Source organism: Ptychodera flava, chromosome 4, assembly GCF_041260155.1.
Source record: "Ptychodera flava strain L36383 chromosome 4, AS_Pfla_20210202, whole genome shotgun sequence".
NCBI classification, from domain to species: Eukaryota; Metazoa; Hemichordata; class Enteropneusta; family Ptychoderidae; genus Ptychodera; species Ptychodera flava.
This window is the reverse complement of record NC_091931.1, coordinates 45,110,126-45,135,090: the sequence shown is the minus strand read 5'-3', so window position 1 is coordinate 45,135,090 and position 24,965 is coordinate 45,110,126. Positions and strand designations below refer to the sequence as shown.

Genomic DNA, 24,965 nt, shown 5'->3' with positions numbered 1-24,965 from the left:
CCTCTTGCAATAAAACAGCACCAGCAGCCGTATCACTAGCGTCTACAGCTAATTTGAATGGCAAAGTGAAATCTGGTGCAGACAACACTGGGGCACCTTGCAGTATGGCTTTAAGTGTATCAAATGCCTGTTGGCATTGCTCTGACCAAACAAACTTTACTTTCTTTTTAAGTAAGTTAGTCAAAGGCTCAGTAATTGTGGAGAAATTTGGACAGAATTTTCTGTAGTAACCAGCCATACCGAGAAAGCGCATCAGTTGTCGTTTGCAGTTTGGTATGGGAAAACTTGAAATGGCACTGATTTTGGCATCAACAGGTTTTACCTCACCCTGTCCTACAGTATGTCCGAGGTAAGTTACCCTAGCCCAACCAAACTCAGATTTGGCAAGGTTGACAGTCAAGATTGCTTTGCTCAGTCTCTCAAAGAACTTCCGCATGAGCTTGATGTGTTCCTCCCAGGTGTCACTATACAGGACGACGTCGTCAACGTAAGCTGCACATCCGTCTAGCCCGGATATGACGTCGTTGATCATCCGTTGGAACGTTGCCGGAGAGTTCTTCATTCCGAATGGCATCACCTTGTACTGGAACAATCCGTCTGGTGTAACAAAGGCGGATATTTCACGAGCACGATCCGTCAGAGGGACTTGCCAAAATCCCTTCAGTAGGTCAAATTTCGTCACATACTTGGCTTTTCCCACTCGGTCGATGCAGTCATCAATCCTCGGGATTGGGAAAGTGTCTGTCTTTGTTAAAGTGTTGACCTTCCTAAAGTCCGTGCACATACGATAACTGTGGTCTGATTTGGGAACAAGTATGCACGGCGAACTCCAGTTACTTTTACTGGGTTCAATAAAGTCATTGTCCAGCAGGTATTTGACTTCTTCCTGGAGATATTTCGCTTTTGTTGGATTCAGTCTGTATGGATGTTGTTTTACAGGCTTACTGTCCCCAACATCAACGTCGTGATAGATGACGTTTGTCCTCGTTGGAACATCTTGAAACAGGTGTTTATATTCATGGAGCAGTTCTTTCACCTGTTGTTGTTGTTCTGGCTGGAGGTGTGCCAACTTTGTAGACTCCAGCTTCTCCAGGATTTCTGAGTTCTGAAGCTTGACCGAGCCCAGCTTTGAGTTTAGAGTATTTTCACTCAAGTCAGTTTCAGTATCACTATCTTCATAATGGTTTGAACTGACTGCACTGACAGGCTGAGTTATAGTAGGATTATCCCTATCCAAATATGGCTTAAGCATATTTATGTGACATAGCTGTTTTTGTTTTCGCCTGTCAGGTGTTATTATGATGTAATTTAATCGCTCAATTTTTTATCAATTAGGTATGGCCCAAAGTAACGAGCATGGAGTGGTTTGCCAGGAATTGGAAGTAGAACAAGAACTTTTTGACCTGGTTCAAACTTCCGTTTTGAGGTGCTTTTATCATATTTGGTTTTCATTGACTGCTGAGATGACTCAAGATTTTCTCTGGCTAATTCACATGCTTTAGAGAGTTTTGTACGAAAATCTGACACATATTGCAAATATTCAGACAATCATCATCGTCTGATAGGAATTTCTCTTTAACGAGCTTAAGTGGGCCACGGACTGTATGTCCAAATACAAGCTCAAATGGGCTAAAACCAAGAGACTCCTGAATTGACTCTCTAACAGCAAAGAGCAAAAAATGAATTCCTTCATCCCACTGCTTCTCTGTGTCAAAACAGTAGGTCCTAATCATGTTTTTCAAAGTTTGATGAAATCGCTCAAGAGCACCCTGACTTTCTGGATGATAGGCGGATGACCTATACTGTTTAATGCCTAGCTGATCCATTACTTGTTGAAAAATTCCAGACATAAAGTTGGAGCCTTGATCGGACTGGACACATTTAGGGAGGCCAAATAAAGTGAAAAATTTGACTAAAGCTCTCACTATAGTCTTTGTCTTTATGTTTCTCAGTGGTGGCTTCTGGGAACCGGGTTGATGTACACATAATTGTCAACATATACTCATTTCCTGATCTTGTTTTTGGTAGGGGCCCAACACAGTCTATTAGTATCCTACTAAATGGTTCTTGAAATGCAGGAATTGGCTGTAAAGGGGCCTTTGGAATGGTCTGATTCGGCTTTCCTACCATTTGACATGTGTGACAAGTTTTACAGAAATGTGCTACATCCTGCCTGAGATTAGGCCAATAAAAGTGACTGAGAATTTTATGATAAGTTTTCCTGACTCCTAAGTGACCAGCCCAGGGCGTTTCATGGGCCAGGCGCAATATTTCAGCACGATAGGGCTTTGGAACCACAATTTGATGTTTTATAGCCAATCGTCATCAACCAAGAACATCTGGAGGTCTCCATTTACGCATGAGAATACCAGACTTTGTATAATAGGAAACAGAGCTATCTGAAGTTTTACCTTCATCATCTACCCTGTCAAACAAAGACAAAATATCTGGGTCTTTGTGTTGTTCTGCAATGAGATTTGATCTAGAAAATGTCTGACTTTGGTCAGCAGAAGTTTTACTGGAAGTTTCAAATCCACGAGGGATAACGGAATGATCCGTGTCAAACACTGACTGAGAAAGGTGTCATTTAAGTCAACATCTGTGACATTATTTTTGAGAGTATTTTGATTCTCAGAAGTTTCTTTGACATGGCTCGAGTAATGGCACATGATGGGAAAAGGCCGGGAATGTCTTCCTCTATTGGCTCTGGATTTTGATCTAAACTAGGATTATCAGTCACAAGTGGATTAGTAATGACCTTGTCCCCAGCAAGGTCGTTTCCAAGAAGAAGGTGAATCCCTTCAAAAGGCAAAAAAGGCTAATACCTAAAGCCACAGGTCCAGAAACAAAGTCCGAAGACAAATAGACATTATGGAGAGGAACAGGAATGTAGTCATTACAATCTACCCCCTTAATAAGAACTTTAGAACCTGAAAATGACTTTTCAGAAAACGGCAGGGTATCTGCCAACAAAAGAGACTGGGAAGCCCCGGTATCTCTTAAAATTTTGACAGGGTAGCGGAAGAGAAATCACTAGAAAGTGATATAAAACCATTATGAATAAATGGCTCGAAAATACCCATAATGCTATCTTGAGAAGAATTGACCTTGACCTCATTAATTGGGGATGAGAGGGTTTAACCTCAGAAAATGTGTTACACACATTATTAGACTCTAATTGAGTTGATGAAGAAATAAAGCCGGTGGGCTTAGATCCACTTTGACCACTTTGACCTTCACGTTTTCTTTTCAATTTGAAACACTCTGACATTAAATGGCCGTCTTTCTTGCAATAATTACAAGAAAGTGTACCGAACTGTTTGTCAGAAGGAGATTGAGACTTGGGATCTGATGATGTGGAAGTGTTACTTGAACTCTGTGAACTGTTGTCATTTGATTTTCTACTGTCCTTTGAGAAATTCTTGGATGAAAAGGAGGAGTTAAATTTCCCTGCATTGTTTCTGTATGAAAAGGACTGGGATGGTTTGCTGAGAAATGAAGATTTGTGGGTCAATGAATAATCATCGGCCAAACGTGCAGCAACCTCCAATGTATCTGCCTTTTGTTCATTGATAAACGTCTTGATGTCACTCCGGATGCACCTTTTAAATTCCTCAATCAAAACAAGTTGTCGTAATTTGTCATAATTCTGACTAACCTTTTCAGAAGAACACCAACGATCAAACAGTTGTTCTTTTGTTCGAGCAAATTCAACATAAGTTTGATCCTTCACCTTCTCACTATCCCTAAATTTCTGACGGTAAGCTTCAGGCACCAACTCATAGCCCTTGAGAATTAATTCCTTCACAGAATCATAATTTGAAGCCTGCTCTACTGACAACTGAATGTAAATTTCTCTGGCTTTACCCACCAAAGCACTCTGTAAAAGCATAGACCAGGACTCCTTAGGCCAATTCAGACTCTGAGCAATTTTCTCAAAATGAAGGAAATATTTATCAACATCCTTTTCTTGGAAAGGGGGACTAACCTGAAATGCTTAGTGATGTCAAACTTGTCTGAAGGGAAGAATTTTCCTGACTGTCCAAGCTCCAAACGTTTCATTTCTAATCTTTCCTGCCTATCTTTCTCTCTCTGTCTTTCTTCCATTTCTAATTGCATTTGTATTTTTTCTTTTTCTAATGCCTGTCTCTCTTTTTCCATTTGTAATTCTAGTTTCTTGATCTCCAAATTTGTCTGCATTTCTAATTCTAATTTTCTGAGTTCAGAGGTAGACTCGGGCTCATAATCTTTCAGGGTGGATTCCTCAAATTGGCCTAAATCAACTAGATGTTTGGCAATACGGTACTGTATTTCCCTCTTGCGCATAGATCTTTTTGACTTCTACTTTAAGGAAATTGGCCAGTGCTATGAGGTCATCTTTTCTGAGGGAATCAAATGTGTCCTGATCAAGGTCATCCATTTCCTCTGGTTTAAATTCCGCCATGATTAAATTTCGCTGAGTTCAAAGTATACAGTAGTTTTGAAAAGGCTGTCAAAATGTTGTCAAACGGCTCAAAATATCCGTCTCCCGGACGAGCCCCCAATTTGTTACGTGCAGAGAAAACGAACAAAAGGGTGAACTCAGCAGTTAACGTTTAAACAAAATTTATTACGAAAACAAAACTAATTGCTAAGTTAGGGACAGAGTACAAGCTTTAAAAGTGTACAGACTACTTATCTCAGCTGGGACGGCAAAGCTCCAGTCTCAGAGTTGTAACAGTCAGTTGGATGAATGAACAGTCCTTTGGCTTGCAGGCTTGAAGCTGCACAAAGTCCACAGTATAAATCCAGCGTTGGCAGTGAAGGTCTTGAAAAGTCTTGAGAATGACTACTGCTGGAGTTTAGTAACACACAAGAGACACGATCCCAAAAGTCTGACTGGAAGCTGAGCACGTCCCTTTATAAAGGCATATAAGAACAATCTAGAACTTTTATTGACATGCTAATTACTGTTCTAAAATTATCTCCCTTACACAACTAATCAACTTTCCAGAACATTCCAAACATGACTAATTGAATTCAAGGTTGTTAGGTCATCAAGGGCAGTGACCTTGAGAATGTTCTAGACTAATTGAACTCAGGTCATGATGAGTGTGGGGGAAATGACCTACATAACATTTACTGGTATGTCCAAACATGCATGATGGCAAATACAGTAATATCATACGTGAATAGACTGTATCACATACATGTACAGCATCATTTCTGTAACACCACTATACAGGCACACATTACATGTCTACGCATGGGAAAACTATGCACCATGTACAAAATTTAAATTTTTCTGTTCCTTTTTTTATTTGCTCTGTCATCCAATGGGCAAGAAGTCAATTGATTCAAAGAATGAGATGCCCATCACTCGTTACCAAAACTGAGTAACTTAAAAGTGTCTTGCTCAAGGGCACAACACCATGTTAGTCTTGAAGTCACCATATTCTTATAATGAGTCTGCTACTCTGGCTCTTACAAGGCTCTTAAACTCACATCCTTTAATCATGAGTCTGGAGCCCTAACCGACTGGGCTATGATGCCTCCGCTCAATTGGAAAAGGAGATAACATCAGATACATTAGATTTGTCAACTTTTAAAACCCTTGAGCAGTTTTCAATATCTTAAAAAGATTCATTTCACTAGGAGAGGTTGAATCATTTGTATTCTATGTTTATAGTCATTAAAATGGCTCATGTACGATTCTGATATTGCATGCATCTAATGCAAAATACATGTACTTGTTTCATTGCGTAACCTAAAGGAATTAATGAAATGAAATGTACTAATGCCTTACATCCATCAACCATGGCAAAGTACATGTATCATATCAGAATTCTTGATTGTAGGCATTACGCAAATGCCAATGAAACACAAAGTTCAAAACTCCCTTACAAAATTTTCTCAATATGTACAATGTATATTACAACAGTGTGTAATATACAATGTACGTGTGGAGAAAATTTAAATGTTTTCATCTTATGCATCCTATGTGTATGACTATCTTATATGTCGTCACTAGAATTCTATGTATTACTATTTTCTGAGGACTCCAATGTACAAATATTACTTTAATTTAGACTAATCTCTGTCCTGGATGCATAAATGTCACTATAACAGTATAATGGAATTATTACTGCTTAATCTCCATGCAATAAATGCTTTTTACAGCACAATTTCTACCATGGCAGACAAACAGAAATTGGAAATGCAAGTGCATGATCAGTATTCTTAGTGAAGTGATGTTTTCCTTGAAAATGCAAAGTGCACATCCTAAACATACTACAATATACTGTACAAGTACAGAACATGTGCTTTGGGAAGTACTCTGGTAACAAAGTACAGCTGATAACTGATGCAAAATTGATGTAGCATTGTTTTATTCCAGTGATCTGATTGGCTGTTGTCATGGCGATAACCAACCATCCAACCAACCATATCTCTGTATACTTGACTGCATCCTGGAAGTACAGGATGCTCATATTTGTATGCAGGATTTTGGAATACATATCATGGAGGAAGTACTTGAAATGTGTTGTAACATGGCAACAGCTTGAACACACCAGGTTTTGGCAGCATTACATGAATATTCATTTAGTGTGAAGGAAGAACAATAGTAACGAAGAATTGGAAATTCTAATAATTCTGATTCTGAAATTGCATATACGTTAGAGATTTGATCCTGATGTCGTCACCAGGAATAATTCCTTGACATTATCTCTGTTGAGCTAGAAAATTTTGAAACATTTAAAATGTTATTGGGCCATACTAGGGGTTATACTGTACATGTTTCAAACTTAGTGGTATTTGTCTGAGCGATAAAGTACAAATAATATGACAGTCCTGACGCTGATTGACTTCCAACCAACGCTTTCAGCGAATTCATTCTATTGACAGAGCATTGAAAAGGCATGCCAATTCTATCAGAAACGCACAAACAGTATCACATCAATAAAAAATATCCTTAATTAAACACTGTGCAATCTTTGTGTAAACTGCATGTTTGGAATTAAATTTTTCTGTTGTCTGGTAAACTGTTTACATATAATTTTACTGTGTACTGGAAAATAATACTGTAAATAGCATTCCAGCGTATATGATACATTTCGTCATGGTGATGACATCTAATTAATCTCTTCTATCATTCTGTTTGGTCTGACAGCTAGAACACTATTTGCCAGGAATTTGTGACAATGACAACCAACACAGACTTATACATTGACAGTCAGTATACCTATAACAGCAAAAGAAATATTTTTATGAAATAACTTTCACAACATAACACATCAATAACTGCCGTATATAGGCATTGATTTTGGAGCGACATTTTATTGCAATGGGTTTATTGATTTACTTTTATTTTGTAAATGCTTCTGTTAACCTACTGAGATGAAATTATTTATTTCATGATTGGTAACCTGTACACTGAAGTTTTATGTATATCTATTGCTACAATTCTAACATCAATGTTGGTTTCAGACCACGAACCCATCCTTGTTTAGATATATGCATGGCCACACCATATGTAAATGCAAAGAAATGGACCTCAAACTGCCTAACATGTACATGTACCAATGACCACTAATGAACCTATAATGACCCTTTTGTTTATTTTCATCAAACTATCTTCTTTATTTGTTGTTGGACTGTTCACACATGTACATATACAGTACAAAAACTGTAGTGTATGCTTAAGTTTTTTTACCGGTTCTATGATGCAGTACGCACTAGGTATACAAGAGTATGTTACTCATAGAAGTTTTTAGACATAGGGTATGCACAGGGTATGTTCCTCATAGAATACTGGCAGGTTACACCCTGACCTATAGATTTGTCGCTGATGGAAACAAAATACACAAAAGGCATTTTTTGGGATTGCAAGTTTGTGTCATAATAATGCCTTGTACAACACAAAATCAGTATGATTTTGTTATTTTAGTGTATATAAGGTGTTTGATACAACCACAGCAATGCATTGTGGGATTACCGTCTATAAGCTAGCAAGGCTGCACAAACTCATTGAGATGGGCTACAGCAGCCACAGAGAATAGCCAGTGAGGAGCTGTGACAGAGTCTATAAACAAACCTATAGAGGCAACAGCACATGGGCAAGGAAAATATATTTCTAACTTCTCGCCTCACAAAGTTACATAACAACTTTCTTTATGTTTAATTTTCACCTGAGTATAAAATGACAGTCAACTTGTCAAATATTTCATCTACTTTCACAGAAAATACAGTATATGTTCCAATGTGTACTGGTATGCGATATAATTATGACAAGAGCTAGAACACTTTTCCTTCTTGTTTCATTACGATGGTAGAAGTACACATAAAAGAATGCACACATGGAAAATAATCTTACTTTGACTGTATTGTTTTAGTTTAAATGCAGATAAGGTGAAAATATATGGGAAAATTATCGAAGTCCTGGGACTGGGAAATAGAGACTAACAAAATTAAAATGTCAATAGGGGCACATTTATTAATCAAGCATCCTCGTTATTAATGATCATCATTATTAAAATGGTGTCAAATGTCAAAAACATGACAGTGCAATGAATTATGATGAGTACAATGTTCAGTAGGTTAGCACATGCTTTTACTGGACTAAGTACAGTACACTAGGTCACATTATGGCATTGCAATATCAACTACATGTGCAAGAAAGAATAGGACAATACAGCTACATGTACATGTCCCGTAGGTAAAGCAGTCCCTATGTAGGTACTACTGTAGGTCTATTGTCTTTGCAATATCCTGTACACCGATCACCTCTAGCCAATCATTATTCCAAAACCTAATGAATTTCAATTAATCTTTCTCAATAACCAAACAAGGCCTTTAGTGTCATGACCCTATCTTTTTCTACCTGTAACCTGGGCAGTTCATTTAGCTTTACATAAGTCTTTCACTTCCTGGTAACGGATCTAGGACTTGTAACTCTACTAGTACAACCACACTGCCTGTATCATGCTGCGCGTAATGGGAAAATCTACCAATTACCCGAAAACCTAGGTGGTCTTGCTCTACTTTTTGCATCAAATATGCAACAATGTAGAACATCCTTCCATCATGTCAAATAGCGATATTGAACCCATTAACATGTAAACAGTGCATTAACAATATTTTCACATCTCAATTGAAAGGGGCAGATCTGTGTTATTTCTGTAATGTACAATTAAATACTGACTTAAATGTATAATTACATTCACACTGCTGTCATGAAGTTCACAATATTCTGATATGATTTTTAACTTCATATTTTTTTAATCAAAATAGTAATACCAAGATAATGTTGTACAATTATGCATGTACATCATACATGGCATACACTTGCACATGACATACACAGACTTTCTCAACCAAGCAAGAATTATTTGATTATAGGAAGTATTTCAAAGTTTTTACACTGCTGGAGTTTGGGTTAATTGGTTCAAACATAATGGCTGACTTTATTCTTCAACAGTCCTCTCTTTAAGAATCAGTATTTTTAAAGCAAAAGCACTTTGTATGATTTTGTAACTATACACATTTGAAAAATTCATGTGAAAATATACAATTTGGACGAAACAAAAAATTTTATGACTGAAGACACTTTCTAGATTCATAGAATTTGTGATACATAAATGTATGCGTGTGTTTCAGAATTCTGTTTACAATTTATGTACAGGTGAAAGGTATCTCACACTTTTCTCTTTATCAATGTTGCTTGTTCTGTCTGGTTAACAAACTATACATACATGTGAAAACAGCAACAACTATTAAACTCCACCAAATGAAAGTACCTGACTTGTAACATTGCTTCTTTAATTAAGTGAGTCAAGACCCTACCATTTTATTTTTGGGCTTGATAATTTGTACATATATACATTCCACATGGAACATTCAAAGTATGAAACTCCTTGCACTGAAAATAATTGTGTTAAAACTTTATAATTGAACACTAAGTGAGCATTCCACATGAAGTAACCTAACAGTGATCACAACAGTTGCATGGAACAAGTATTCAGAAAGTTCTGGTGGGTGAAAGCCTTATTGATTCATAGAAGAGAGTCCTTAATTAAAAAAGTCTCGAACGATCTCTCAACACCTACATGTACGTGTACTTTGATGTATACTACCACAAATTCAGTGGCAATATTAATGTCTGTAATCTTTGTAGTTCTTGACAAGTGACAAACATACATACATGCACTGATATACAAAGCGGTTTGAATCTGTCATGTCTTCAGTTTTGCTTGACATACATGTACATGTAAATTCAACTGAATTTGTTTTAGCATTGACCATTGCATCCATCAAGCCCTGCATGTAATTATGTAAACTAACAAGACGATGGACATTTACTTGACACTGGGAGACAAATTTGTGGGGTTTTATTGAAGCAGGACTTAATTTAATCTTTACAACATAGAATCAAGTATACCAAGAAGTCTATGCCAAACTGACGATTCACAGCTTTTGAATACTGAATAGAAAGACACGGACTGTCAAAGATCAAGAAAGCTTTACTCAAGCTAAGGGCTCACACCTATTCAGTACTTCACTGTTGTCAATATTGCTTGATATGGAACTAAAGATATGAACTCTTTAAACCGTATGATGCATAGTAAACTGCACTGCATAAAGAGAGAGGCAGCTAATTTTTATTAGCATTTAAAACTGACTTAAGGTATTTTACTTAAATGCCCAACTGTACCTTGGAAAGCTCTACTTAAATACATCTAAATTATAAAGAAAAAAGTTCACAAGAAGCCATGTCAACTCTGAGAAGACACTCAAGAAAGAGGACTCTAGGATCTCTCTACTCCTTACACACCTGTGAATTCTGTTATGTATGTGGCAGTATACATGTACAGTACTTGCTACGTGGCAACTATTGCATGATAAATCTGTACACTTCAATTAACTTGGATGAGAAGCCAAACATAACACCTGTTCCCATAGGCTACCACACCATTACCAAGACACACATGGCAGTGTTATCCCTGGGAACACTTGTATGGCATTGACAATAGTACCTTGTACCTGTCAACAGATCTCCAAGAAGCCAAGTATGGCATCTGTGCAAGCATTTTACTCGGTAATTAGGTTAAAATCTGGGTGAAGCAAACACGCCTTTGGTCAGGTGTAATTTAAATCAGGTACAAGTGCAACTAGCAACCATATGTTTTCTTAAACAGAGCTATTTGTGAGCAGGTTCATGATACACAGGTGTCAAATCACATCTTCAATTCTTATTTATGTAACTATTTTACATGTAATATAAGTAATCTCCAAGAAACATTTTGCCTGTACTGCCAAACTCAAACTTGAGGGGATATTCATTTGGCCAACAGAACCTTGAGCACATCAACAAAATTATGATGATTATTAACTGCATTTAAATTTGAGGGTAAAAAAAAAATCAAAATAAAGGTACAAGCTAATACCAGTACTTGTATGTAGCTCATTTTCTAACATTGTTATTGAAGATGACTGTGCCACTATCCAATTCACCACTTCCTACTATTATTCCTAGTAAATAGAGTAGAATGTACCGGTACATTATGCCAGGATGATTTTTCCAATGCTCAAATTTTTACAATAGTTTTCTGGTCTGCTGATTGTATGGATTGATTTTGAGGTTGGTTTGTGAAGGAAATGAAGCTTTCACTATCTTGCTTTTCTGAAAATTGAAAATTTACCAGTTCCCCATGGATTTACAATGTTTACAGTCTACACAGTTAGTGGTGATTTTGAGTTAAATAAAATATCTGATTTCAGTAAATTTTGAGTAATTTGTTCCTCTAAGCCTAACTTTTACAGTAGTTGGAAATTCAAAAGAAATAACTCCAGACTAACCCTACATCTACCCTACATGAGAATACTACAAATTAAGATATTTTGTTCTGGATATCTGATATTCCTAGTTCAGATTAGTTGTGACAGCCCTACTCTTGAGATAATTTTCTGGTAATTGAGACAACATATTCAATTTCACAGATTAGCCTGAAGGTCATACGTTGGCTTTAATAATCCACTACTTCAAATACCGCCACAATGTCGTTTGACCAACCCGAATGTCTTGGCTGCTGGCTGACAAAAGTATTCCGCGCTTTGATTCGGCTCACCGGTTTGCGACCTTTGACCTTGCTACCTGTGGGTCCTGTCAACTTGGAATGTGACCACGAATGCAATCATGCATAGCTGAACTACCTTGTGGTGCGTATCTCAAACACCTGTCACCACAACAACAACCTGTAACAGACACTCTAAACCCTCTGAAAAAAACATTACCATGAAAATATAATAGAAGCTTTAATTTCCTCTGATAATATTTGGCGGCCAACTATGTACACAGAAACAAAGGTTTGTTTGATTCAGCAGGCTTAATCAATTTAAAGTTTCTGTTGGCTGTGTAAGATCCACCAGCAGCCACTTTGCAATTCAGAGCTACTCATAGCCTTGGAACACTGAACAAATGATGGTAACCAGGTCAGGACTATCATTGCTAAATAATGCGGTCATTGTCATCAGTAACTACAACAATGCTCTCAATCCATAATAGCTCTGATATCACTTTATGGATGTTTGAATAAAATTGCAGAGATTTTGTCTTCTTTTCTTCATTACTTGTGTTTGTACTGCTTACATGAAAGTGTTAAATTGATAAAATTGACCAAATTACCAGTCATAATAGTAACTTTTACCAACGATACCAGTGGTATTCTATTTCAAGTACATGAAATAGACCTAAAACTGAGACTTCAGTAAAACTGTTCACCATTTTAATTGTTGTAAATTTTATGTCAGCTTTTCTTTTTGCTCGTTATGTAGTGTGTTCTGGGGGACTGACTTTGTATTGGTGATCTGAACCTGTTTTGGTCACTTAATCCTATGTAGACTCTTTTTTACAGTCAACATTGGATAAATCTTAATAAATTATAATATAAAAATATTCAAAAAAAATATTTTGGAAATAAGCTTTGGATATCTTTGCAGAATTTTTCGTCCAGTTTTGGCAAGTAAGATGGAAAGAGTGGTTTTACACTGACAATTAATGACAATGTTGTTGATAAGAAAAACAATTCATAACACAGTGAAAAACAACTTCTTTGAAAGTTAGATGGCCAAATACCATAGTGTGAAGAGATGGCAGCTTTATTCTTTGCACCAAAATTTACTTGACAGCAAGTAGAACAACCATCATGTTGAACCGATGTTATCGTTAACGTTTTAGAGTCCTATTCCTATATTTCCATGCCGATCGAGGAGATGTATCTCAAATAATGCTAGTAAAGAATTCACTTTTGTTTGATTTCAATAACATACCCGGTACACAAAACATACACCAGATGTTAAAAGCCTGGCCACCATATTGGAGGGAAAGAGAATGCAGAAATGATGTTTTGATGATAAACAGAGTGGAGTGTAGCAGCTGCCATACACACATCTACACAGTAACAGAGCCAAACAGAGTATTGTTTGGCTGACAATAAAGAGCAGATGTGAACCAGCAAAAATGTTGATCAATTTACATTTCAAAATGATGTGGAAGGAAATCAAATCAAAATGAAATTTATTTCCTAAATATGTCCTACACACTGGTATTTATTGGACTATGTTTGGTTTCCATGCCTACAAATTGTCGATGGCTGTGTTTGTTCAAGGCAGGCTAAAAAATGTTAATTTTATTGAATGCATGGTGTGACTGACATTTCTCTGCAACTTTCACTAGCCAAAGGAGACAATTCTTTCAGATTTTGAGAGAAAGACCATGCCACATTTCTTGAATTGACTGGTTTTAAATGATTGGTTTCTCCAATTGGAACAAAATTTTGGATGAGGAATGTTAAATGCATTTTTGCGATTTGATATGATGGTGGGAAATACAGATTTTGGGGAGGCAGTATCAATGATGACTTTGTAAAATGTTGTAGAACAAAGTTTGCACAATCAACATTTGCTCAAAAACAACAACTCAACACATTGACTTAGGCCCAGTATTTCAATATGGTGCTGTGTTGGCCAATGTTTAAAGTACATTGCACTCTCTGGACTGCACTGTTACTACAGAGATATGACGTGGCTGTATGAATGAACACTGTTTTGGGTTAAAAGACTTAACAACACACTGACCAAACCACTCTGTACATACAGCATTCATAACCTACTGCTCTGCCAACAGATGCAATAATGCTACTGATGAAAAGGTACAGTATCCATTGTTTGAATCTTATGGAGACCACCACCTATTTGTTAACAATGATTCTATCACTTCTACTCCCCATTTTTGAGGACCCTCTTCACCAAGGAAAATATTTGGGCTTTACCACATATTGGGGACACTGGACTAAAGCTGTTTTTATGATCAACAGCTGAAGTTATACCACTGCATAATATACATGTGGCAGTATATAAATACAAATTTCTAATATTACATGGATATGTCCATTAAGGTGGTTGGAAGGCTATTTTTGCACCAATTCTTTTCTCAGAGTTAATGTCAAGTTTTAAGTGTTAGAATCAAGATATTTAGTTCAAATTTTCAGGATAACTCCCTTAGTTAATACTTTCTCCAAAAATATAAAAATTGTATATTTGCAGCCATGATTTTGAAATATGACACCAGTAAATATTAAAATTTAATTTTTATATTTTTTTACATATTTGAATTTCATAATAATTGAATAGTATTAATATTACCAAATTAGTTATAAATATGTTGACACTATTTATTGTAAGATTTGTACGGCAGGCTTTGTAAATAAAATTTGTTTTCATGATTTTACATGGGTTTATATATAAAAAAATTATTAAAAATTCTTTCAAATTTCAAAATGTTATTTTTCAAAAAGTACTTCAAATACAAGAAAGTTGTGCCGTACAAATTTTATCTGTAACCTTGTTAATAGGCTGTAAAAATTCCATGTCCATATCTCATTTCAAATTGGATTAAATTGGTATACAATTATGTAGGAAAACTGTTATTCTGTCAAAAATTTTGAAAACAAGCCATATTTGCACCCCTCTTTTGAAGTCATAGAGCAGTTTTTTTGGTTAATCTCACTTTTGACACCTCTTTGACACTCAAAGAATCTAAAAATGCATTTACAATAGCAGTCACTCACTCTGAATGCCAGCACCGCCTTGTCAAACTTTCCTGAAAAACGGCAAATAATGACTTTCCCTTTTCAAACATTTTATTAAAAGCTAGGGGACCTCTACCATAGTTAATACACTAAGGACTCCCCAACTTCTTCTTATTTGGTCAGTTTTTCAGAAGTTTTAACAGGCTATAACTCTGCAATGCCTTTGTGCCCAAATGTCTAGTTTTTTTATTCCACAGAGAATGTTGACTACTTTTATATCTTAATAGTTTTGTTGAAATTTATAACTGACGCTCTAGCCTTTCCAACCACCATTAAGGTACTGCTTTCAATGCAGTTGCTGTCTGACACCTCTGGTCCTTGTGCTATGGAAAAATAGACCATGTGATTGTAACACTTGCACCATCTAGCAAATATACACACTCAAGTGTTTCAACATTTGATGTCAATGAGGGATACCTGAGAGTACATGTACCAAGTTGTGACCAACCAACAGACTGTCGGTATTGCTCCAGGATCTATGGTATATGTACAGGTGAACATAAATATTCAGTTTAAATTCAGAGACTTGCAGGTGTGCATCCTCAAAAAATCTGCCAGAACATGGTACAGCACTTTGTTGTACTTTGTTCGAGCATAGAGTGTAGAGAAAATGTTATACAAGTACAGGTACATTTGGTGGTGTACTTCATTTTTTTCACTCATTTCTGGAAATCAGTTCAAAAAACTGCACATACTTGTTCTGCTGGTCAACAAAGTCCTTGAGTTCTGTACTTTAACCTCTCTACTCAAGACACATACAAGCCCCCTCAATTGATTGCAAATGTGAATGATAAATTCTCAAACAATAACGTCAGCTGTTTCGAGTAACAATTACCCACAACGTTCCGGCGACATTGCTGAAATGTCCTCTGAGAGGAAACCATGTCAAGTTCTTTTTGTTGGACATGCACTGTCGGGCAAAAAACCGCATATACCTGAAAAATGTGAAGTATTTTATCAGTTGACTGAACATTGTGACAGGGTAGGAAGGTGATTGGCATTCCTTGATCTGACCCCTACCTCACTACATGTGCATATTTTTGATAGTCAGGTGTCAACAAACACTATTTGGTTAGCATTCCCTATGGCCATTGAAAAAAACCTCATCGATAAAAATTAACCAGAGACAAAAAAATTGTAAGTTTTGCACCTTTGTTCCATAAAATGCATACGTATATATATATTATGCCATGAATGCCCACACCTAAACTAAATCACTCAGTAGAGTTCAATACAGAAATTAGAAACAATTTCTATTTGTCCAAAAATACTGATCATTCTTAGCATAGCTTCACACACCAACAATTTTTACGTGTTTGTTGATAAGCAACTGCAGCCACAAAATTCAAACAGACTGAGAACTGTGTTCGGGACAGAAAGATACTGAAATGTTTTGATAGGTAAAGTGCAGTTCATGGATATGGCTCATGTGCAAATTTGGCACTGTCTGGTTATACTTAAATCATCAAGGAAACCTGAACCACACAAATTCTTGGCAGCAAGGTGTTTCTCATGTTTCAGGTGAAAAAAAACAAAGTAAAGAAAAAAAGACATCTTTGTCATGTACAGCAATAATCATAACAAAAGTTCACTGCAATTGCAGCATGTATTTTATTCTGACTTTTCAACTACAGTTAGCTGAACCACTATAGAGGGACCATGGCTGAACTGATAATCCATTCCAACAGGTGGTTTTGAGAGATGCAACACATGACAGCAAAACTGTACACTGATGTACTTAACAAAGCCGATAAATTCCACAAATGTTGACCTAAATTCACTGATACCACTGGCACAACGCAATGCAAAGTAATAGACGATGTCACTTCAGGTATTTACCAGCACTGCAAAATCAATAGGATCAATACAATCTGAAATAGACGAGAGCAGAGACCAGTGTCTGAAGGCAAATAACACAACAACAGTTACGAATTATAAATTAATTACATAATATAAACTCCCTAGCTGCAAATTCTCACAAGTGCTCTTCTCTGATACTGTACAAAATCTAAAGGCATACAGTGTGAAGACTTTTGGTACATTCTGGTCTTATTTCTATAAAGACAGCTTCCGTGTACAATTCTCTATGGGATAGTTCATAACTTAGAGTGTTTAATGTGTATCTTTGAAAAGTAACACCAACCCTATATTCTATGAACAACACATTCTAGAGGCAATTCAAATACTGTATGTATTAACAGAGGGGTTTTAAAAACGATTAAACATTTTAAGTACTTGAAAATATGTTGTAGTGCATAGCTCCCTATGTTAGTAGGTTGCACAAATACACAGCATTTGATTGAGGACAGAGTTTTATTGAGAGGAAAAACAAGTTTCATGATCATTTACACCCAGACGTGTATCACAAGCACCATGTCTTTGTTTGTCTCTGTGGTCGGGGCCAAAGCTGTAGACCGTTTCTGGCAAGTATTATACAATAGAGCATCAATGGCCAACTGTGCTTTCAACTGCTCTAATACTTACTACATTGACACAATGAAGGGAAATGCATGCAAAGGCTTGAATGAGGTGTGAATACAGCTGTAGTGTGTTTTGTACGCATATCAGTATGAGTTGACTACAAGCGGGTTTATGAGTCTCCAGGAATTAAAAGTTTCTTTGCCACAAGTACATACTCACTGTGAGACTTTTCTATATCCCTTTTCCTGCCAAGTCTATATTTCACCATCAGGTCAAGATGGTTAAAATTAACGAAACACAACATATTCCATATGGTGTATTTTAACATAATACTGTACATTTGAAGGCTGTTGAAAACATAAATACTGTAAACTTGATTTTTTTTTACTAAAGATGCTATAAAAGACCAAGCCAAGTGTGTGAAAATACGTCATGTTTTGGCCTAATACCACTTTTTACTGACTTGGCTGATGGGGAAGTTATACTGTCTGGCAGGAAAAGGGATATATTATTGTGTTCTAAACAGAAATTTTGCCAACTCTTAAAAACAATGGGGTCCTCTTGTTACTTTTTATTTTCTTAAACTTCCACCCAAAAGGAAAACACTCTTGTACTTTTCACCAAAAAATAGACTTCACATTAAAATTCTGATATTCATTAAAAATGTTTGAAGTTGGTTGCAGAGAAAATGTTTGCACTGCAGATTGCACTGTAGACTCCTAATTTAAAACAGAGGGGATTTCATCATGCCAGTCAGAATAGGATTAAGTCTTCTTAATTTTATGGTGAAATCTTCCTATTGACACTCTTAAATACATTAACTAGCCAAAGTCCTAGACGGGTACTCTAAGTCACAGCAAAATACTTCCTTTGTCAACGGAAAGCTGCCTCTTCATCTTTGAAGATTCACTTCCACAGATTCAATAGAGAGATAGTTTCCCTCAGCAGCTGTCCACACTTGGAAAGCCAGACGATTCATTCAAATCATTCAAACGGATACACTGAAAACAATCCTCCCAAAAGTCTTGAGAACTACAGTTTTGTTGATGCCAAATACTATAATTTGCATCTCCTTACCAGCTGGCAATGCAGGGCATACGGTAATGTTTTACTTGTTATGTGTGTGTAACACTGGGCAACACAGACAACGCCCTACTTTGAAAATTATTTATTGATGGCACACGTCATTCTGATTATGATTGATTCGGTGATTAATAAAAGATCAATTTTTGTATTGTTTCTTCCAGAGTGGTTGAATTCATCATGAAGTTGAAATACCGCATTTTCTTTTGTTGTTATATTTCTCAACTCAACTATTGACCACAAAAAGCAAACAATTGAATGCATCAACAGAGTGCCTCAAAGATAAGGAGAGATGTTGATTTTCTAAATGAAATTTGTGTTCTGATAAATACGATGGAAGAATTTTATTAAAGGTGAGGTGTCAGTTTTCTTTAACGGCGAGCTTTGAAATAGAGGCTTTGGTCTCCAAAGAGACTCTAATATCACAACCTAGACAAACATATCATGATAGCATTTGTCAGATTAGTTAGGACAGAAAGCAATTCACACCTCCCTGGAAATATTGAAATGCCTTTTGTAGTTGGCATATATGTAATGTTGTGAAACCACCTAACGGTACTTGGTAGGTCCGCTTTGCAAAGTGGATGCTGCAAAAGTGGAACTATAAACAGACCTTGGAGGTGAAATATGTTCTGTAAATGGCTGAATTTTTTGACATTTTATGTTTGTCTACATTGCAACAGCAATTGCTTTGTATTCTTCATTTCACATTTCATTCCACTATAACTGTTCTACATAATTTTTTAGAGCTTGAAAGATTTGGAAGTGGACAAGATAATATTCAATACTTGAAAAATATACCTACAAAATATACAAAAACAGGGGTATCTCCTCTGAAATACACTGGACATCCTAGATCATAGATACCTGTATGGCTCTAGACTGCATGAAATAAACAAGGGAATTCCTCCAAATGCAATGACAAGACAACTATTAGAGTATCTGAAAGAAATACAGAATTACTCTACCAAAGCAAGCAAATTTCTAAAGTATATGCTTGTGATTTGAATTTCACTTCACACTGTCTAAAGTAACAAATCTGATATCAACAGGATTACAAGTGTACAACACCTGTGGCTGCTGTGAGGCCCAATCAGGAACAGAGTTCTGTGAAAAATACATTGTACTTTTTACAACTGAGAAAAAGGATGCAGTTTTAACATATCATCAAAGATGTAATTACAGTGTACCCATACCACAACTATTAGCACACTCCTTATAGAAGCAAAGGAGTAGAATTTCAGAGACGCAAATGCGTCATTTCTGCCCCTTTCATGGTTCAATTAAATCAAGGTATGGCTATACACTGAAAAACGCCCCATACACACGAAGAAGACATTTATCTATTGTAACAACATACTGTCCCGGCAGATGCTACAAGAATAGAAGCAGCACTTTACATGTTTTCAAATAAGCCAAACAATAAATAATACTTGGATTGTAAATCAACATAAGTAAAGACAGCACATGTAACCTTGAAACTTGACTGACAAAATTGAGTTTGGCAGAAACATGCGTGTACATGCATAATAAGAAGTTCCTAATCGGGATAAATTTAAGCTGATAAGTTAATTAAATTTGGATCCAGTAAGACCACCTACTTCTATACACTTGTTCTGTGCATATAATGAACCTTAGAATTATTCTTTCTCATTCATTTATGGGTTTGAAGGAAAGTAAAACAACTACTTTCTGTGGCTTTTCAGCCTACCATGTAGATCAAAACTTGCAAACCACTTCACAGTTTACCAGACAAAGAACTCAATATAATTATTGGCAGAATGAGGACTTACGTATATCATAGAAGTTGAAAATTCTGCAGTGCTTATGGTTACTTGCACAGTTGATGAACGAGGAATACAATGAGTTGTGACACTATATTGTCAAATATCAACAGAAAAAAATTATTCGCAAAGGCTTCAACATTTTCTCATCTAACAACACAAAGGAATAAATCTTGGTTTTTGTAGTACATTCCAAACTATACACAAGTCTGAAATGACTGTCTCACTTAAAGTATCAACAGCTACAGTCCGATATACAGCTTGCTGTGAAATCAAGGACAAAGTCTATAGGATATGGCCGTTGGTTTCAAGTTATGCAGACCTATTCAAAGAACCTGAAACCAACAGCTTGAGTCTAGCCTACCAACGACAAACTTCTCAGAAATAAAGACGCCCAGATGCTGCCAAACATAAACTGCAGATGAAGAGGTTTGAACAAAAAAACAAAACTGCTACCTAACAACAAGATTTTATCAAGATTTCTGATACAAAGCCATTAATTTATCAATTTTACCATATAAAGCATAACAGATTGAGTGACGGCATTTCAAGCAACGTTTTTCCTCCCTTTATGTTTGCTGTTTCCCCTAATCATGACTTCTTCACCACCAACAAAAACACACTATGAATAATTACTGTATTTAATACATACCCTCACTGTCCTTAAACTTTTTGATGGCAACCATTTCTTTGCTTTCCTGTGGACAAAAACAGCAAGTATGTTTCATAAATAATGTGCAGTAACAAACATTCTAACACTAAAAGACAATGACCAACTGTTACATCTACAGTGTATATAGTGATGTGGATATTTCGGGGACATAAAAAGATTGTTATGTCATTTTATTAGAATGCTCAATGAGAAGCTTTAACTAATACATGTCAGCTGTGAGCATAGTTGCAAAATAAATACAATTTCAACCTTTGCCCATTTCAAAAAAAATATTTTGCTGCTTCCTGCCTTTCTTATAATATAAAGATATACAAACATTTGAGCACCCATTGAAGGCAACATGTACGATGCTATAACGAAACATGCACCTTTCAACTGATGAGTATCATTGGTTATCTGGTATCTAATATCATGGTAAGTCATATCACAGCTAATATTCGCTAATGCTCTTGGTATGTCCGTGCCATGTCTGTATGTATTATGTTACGTAAATAGAACCTTCAAATCATGTAACAGCTCATGGAATGCACATCTAGCTGGGAAGACACTTAATTACAGATATTCAAACCTCAACAAATACTACATATTTAACCATTTATTCTTGTAAAAATTTCCATCACTTTCACTTGGAATGAAATGTTATAAACATTTCCATCACTTGGAATGAAATGTTATGAGCAAAGTTGTGTTGTCTTCTTGTGGCTTGCAACAAGAAATTGAACAAATTCACTTCAGATGTGAAGATACACAATAAAGAAAAGAGTTATTCTCACAGACTATTACAGTTGAATGATATCTAAACTTCAAAATTTTGTCTGGAAACCTTGTTATGGTCCATTCATACATTAAGTACATGTACAATGTTTGTTCCCTGTTCATTTTTTTACAGAGCTATGAGCTTGGAGAATTATGATACCTAAAATTCTTGATTGTTCTCTTTTCACAATGTCCAATTCTGTTATTTATACTCATACAGAACAGATTAGGAACTACGTTCAAACCAATACATGTTTAACATGGAAGATATTCAGATCACTGTTTTTCTATGGCTTCAATCTCCAGCTGTGTAATCTTTCAGCAAACAGAGAAGCCCTCCAATGCTTCATAACTGTGCAGTCGTTTTTTGATCAAACATTTTTCGAAAAGACTATTCTGTTGACTGTATATGTTTTGTTGACTATGTATAACTCTCTATAAAAATTCTGTATATTATTAAAGTAAAGCCAAGCATTTGGAATGAGCTTACACACTGTTTACAATTTTATAATGTGCAACATTGGAGTCATCAACATCCAGTATTGTTTATCTTCCAGCTGATAACAATCGATTCCACAAACTGAAAACTGTGGCTACCCCAAATGATAAGTACAAGCTTGTTCTATTTTGGCATGGCAATTCCCACATCTCTGACTTAATCAAACACCCATCCACTGCTAACTCCTTAAACTTTGTTTATCAACAGCTAAGCCAATCCCTGGGCCAAACATAATAAACTCCAGATTCAGCCAAAATAACTCCAATCTGACTATGTTGTCCTTGCAGTCATGAAATTTACCAACAGCACATAATAATTCAAGAAAAAAGTTTTACTTCAAAGCTAATGAATGATTTCTTGGAGAAGTTTGCTTTGGGTAATTTGTAACTGGGTGTGGGCAGTCTGTTTTTACCCTCAGGCATGTTACTATGACACACTATCTCAACACTTATCTGCATTGGTCAGTTTCATAGCCTATATAAACAATTCTACTTCAAAACTTATTTTACTGTTCAGGTTCCATTACAAGTATGTCACACACCACTTGTGACTCTTGTCCAAGTTTGCTCTAACTACAAAACAGTTTGCAAAGGTTGAAGTTCATCAATTATAATTACACTGTTTAATCTCACTGATTCCACCGAGATTGTAGAATTCTTTATATCACACTGCATGTCAGATGTTATCACTCTATAAAAGTGGCATATCTTGTTTCTCGGTGTTAGCAAACACACGCACCCCCTTGACTCTCAGAAATGCTGACATACAGCATAGAAAATGCAGTCAAAATAACCTCCACTGAAAAACCAAGCTTTTGACAAAACAAGCTGACAACTGTTCAAAACTTGAATACACAAAGCTTGGGATCTGTGGGGTACCACTGTTTATTCTTTGATATCAATTTTCAGGAAGGCTTTACACATGAATAAGAAAAAGTTTTCAACTTTTTGACAGTGTTTGAGTCCATGCTACAGAATCATAGACTTCTACCTAAACAATTACACTTTTCAGCAGAGCTTTATATCTACCTTATACAATACAAAATAGACTGCTTGGGGCACTGTGCACTACAGCTCATACACAACATCTAGGTTAACACCGACACATGCACAGTTGTTTTACAATTATCTGTATAGGTGAGAAAAAACGATTTTCACAAAAATAAACACCGCTAGAAACGACATCCTGGCTGTAATTTTAATAAAGGCTGATACTGAAGTTGACCTATAATACAATGTCTTCAAAGCAAATCGTTTCATTTGTGATTATCAATACCATGTCATGCTTAACTACAACACAAGAGCATACAAACTCAACAGTGGATCTATTCTGGTATATTTTGAGGAATTTCAACCCTCAGCACCCACCTTATGCCTGCACTTGAGTACCACTCCATAGGCACCTGCAAAAAAAAATTAACGGTGTAAGTTTGGTATGTGTAGCTTGGTGTATAGTATTTAACTGAAACTAGTGAGAACGTGACCTAGGAATTTTCTGAACTGCACTGAAATGTATGTTGTCTAACTTTAACAAACAAATATGCATATTTCGAAGTGATGAAACCATACAAAATAGACCCGAAGCTAATCTTTTATTACAAGTAACCTGTCTTCCAGTATTTTGCGATAACATTTTAAATTTCGCCCTACGGTCATCGCTATAAACTGTCACAAACGACTACGGCGTAATCCATACTACTAAAATTAGCGCAAGGACGGTACGAATTGACGCATCGCGTGCGGACTGAATTATTTCATTGGCTTGTTGTTAAGGTTCCCTTGCTTAACTAGAAGTCACTTGAACCTTTATAAAATCACAAACTATGGTGAAATTATTTCTTGTATTTTGAAAACCTGAGGACTTGTGGTAAAACGGTGATAAATATTTAAAACTTTCATGATAGTATTAGGGTCTATAATGAATAATAGACTTACCTTCTCCGACTATACCCAAAACTTCGTACTTATTCATCACCTATCATTCCTCGAGTTTTAAAATCTGGAAATTCACACGATGACTTCCAGTTGTTTGTTGATCGAATAAACTGAGTAGTAACATAAGGACACTCGAACCAGGGCCATGTTACCAACAACACCAACAGATACCAGTACACATGGTGAAGTGGTCGTACACGGGACGGCTCATTCTGAATGCCGTTGTGAACAAGTTACATTCGCCGAACCGCAGCCAACTGCAATACTCACGAGGTTCGCAGACTATTCAGTGAAACCTTCACAAATGCGGTGAAAGGTAGACAACCACCTTACTTGGGATTGCTGTCGTTGTTCCAAACTTACTAATATTCCATGAGGCGTGCATGAAAGTAGCTGTTTCCATGAATACACAAAGCAGACAGTAGGTCAGCTCACGATGAAATTTTAGTCCTTGCCAACAATCACCCACAATGCATTGCGTGTAAACATTTTCTCGTGACGTAGAAATTCTTGGTGCCTGACATGTAACGTCATTAGAGTGGACCGACCGTCTGCATCCCCCAACAGTTGCTGTCCTGCAACCGTGTAAACACAAGCCATGCAAGCGATACATGTGATACAAGGGGCACGTGGTGGTTTTAATGAATCGATCCGCAGTCCCCAATGAATTATGATGGTTGAATAGCCGTT

General features: G+C 36.4%; 1 protein-coding gene across 2 annotated transcripts in view; it reads right to left on the bottom strand.

The window, feature by feature from the left end:
* Positions 1 to 24,744, bottom strand: part of LOC139131939 (cyclin-dependent kinase-like 5) — a 58,093-nt gene extending 33,349 nt beyond the window's left edge. For both annotated transcript variants that reach the window (XM_070698265.1, XM_070698266.1), the window contains exons 1-3: positions 24,276 to 24,744; positions 23,709 to 23,743; positions 21,066 to 21,111 (exon numbers count right to left, since the gene is read on the bottom strand). In XM_070698265.1, coding sequence (XP_070554366.1) covers positions 21,066 to 21,111; positions 23,709 to 23,743; positions 24,276 to 24,312 — 118 coding nt within the window. In that variant the 5' untranslated portion in view covers positions 24,313 to 24,744. The remainder of the gene's footprint in view (positions 1 to 21,065; positions 21,112 to 23,708; positions 23,744 to 24,275) is intronic.
* Between the last annotated feature and the right edge of the window lie 221 nt (positions 24,745 to 24,965).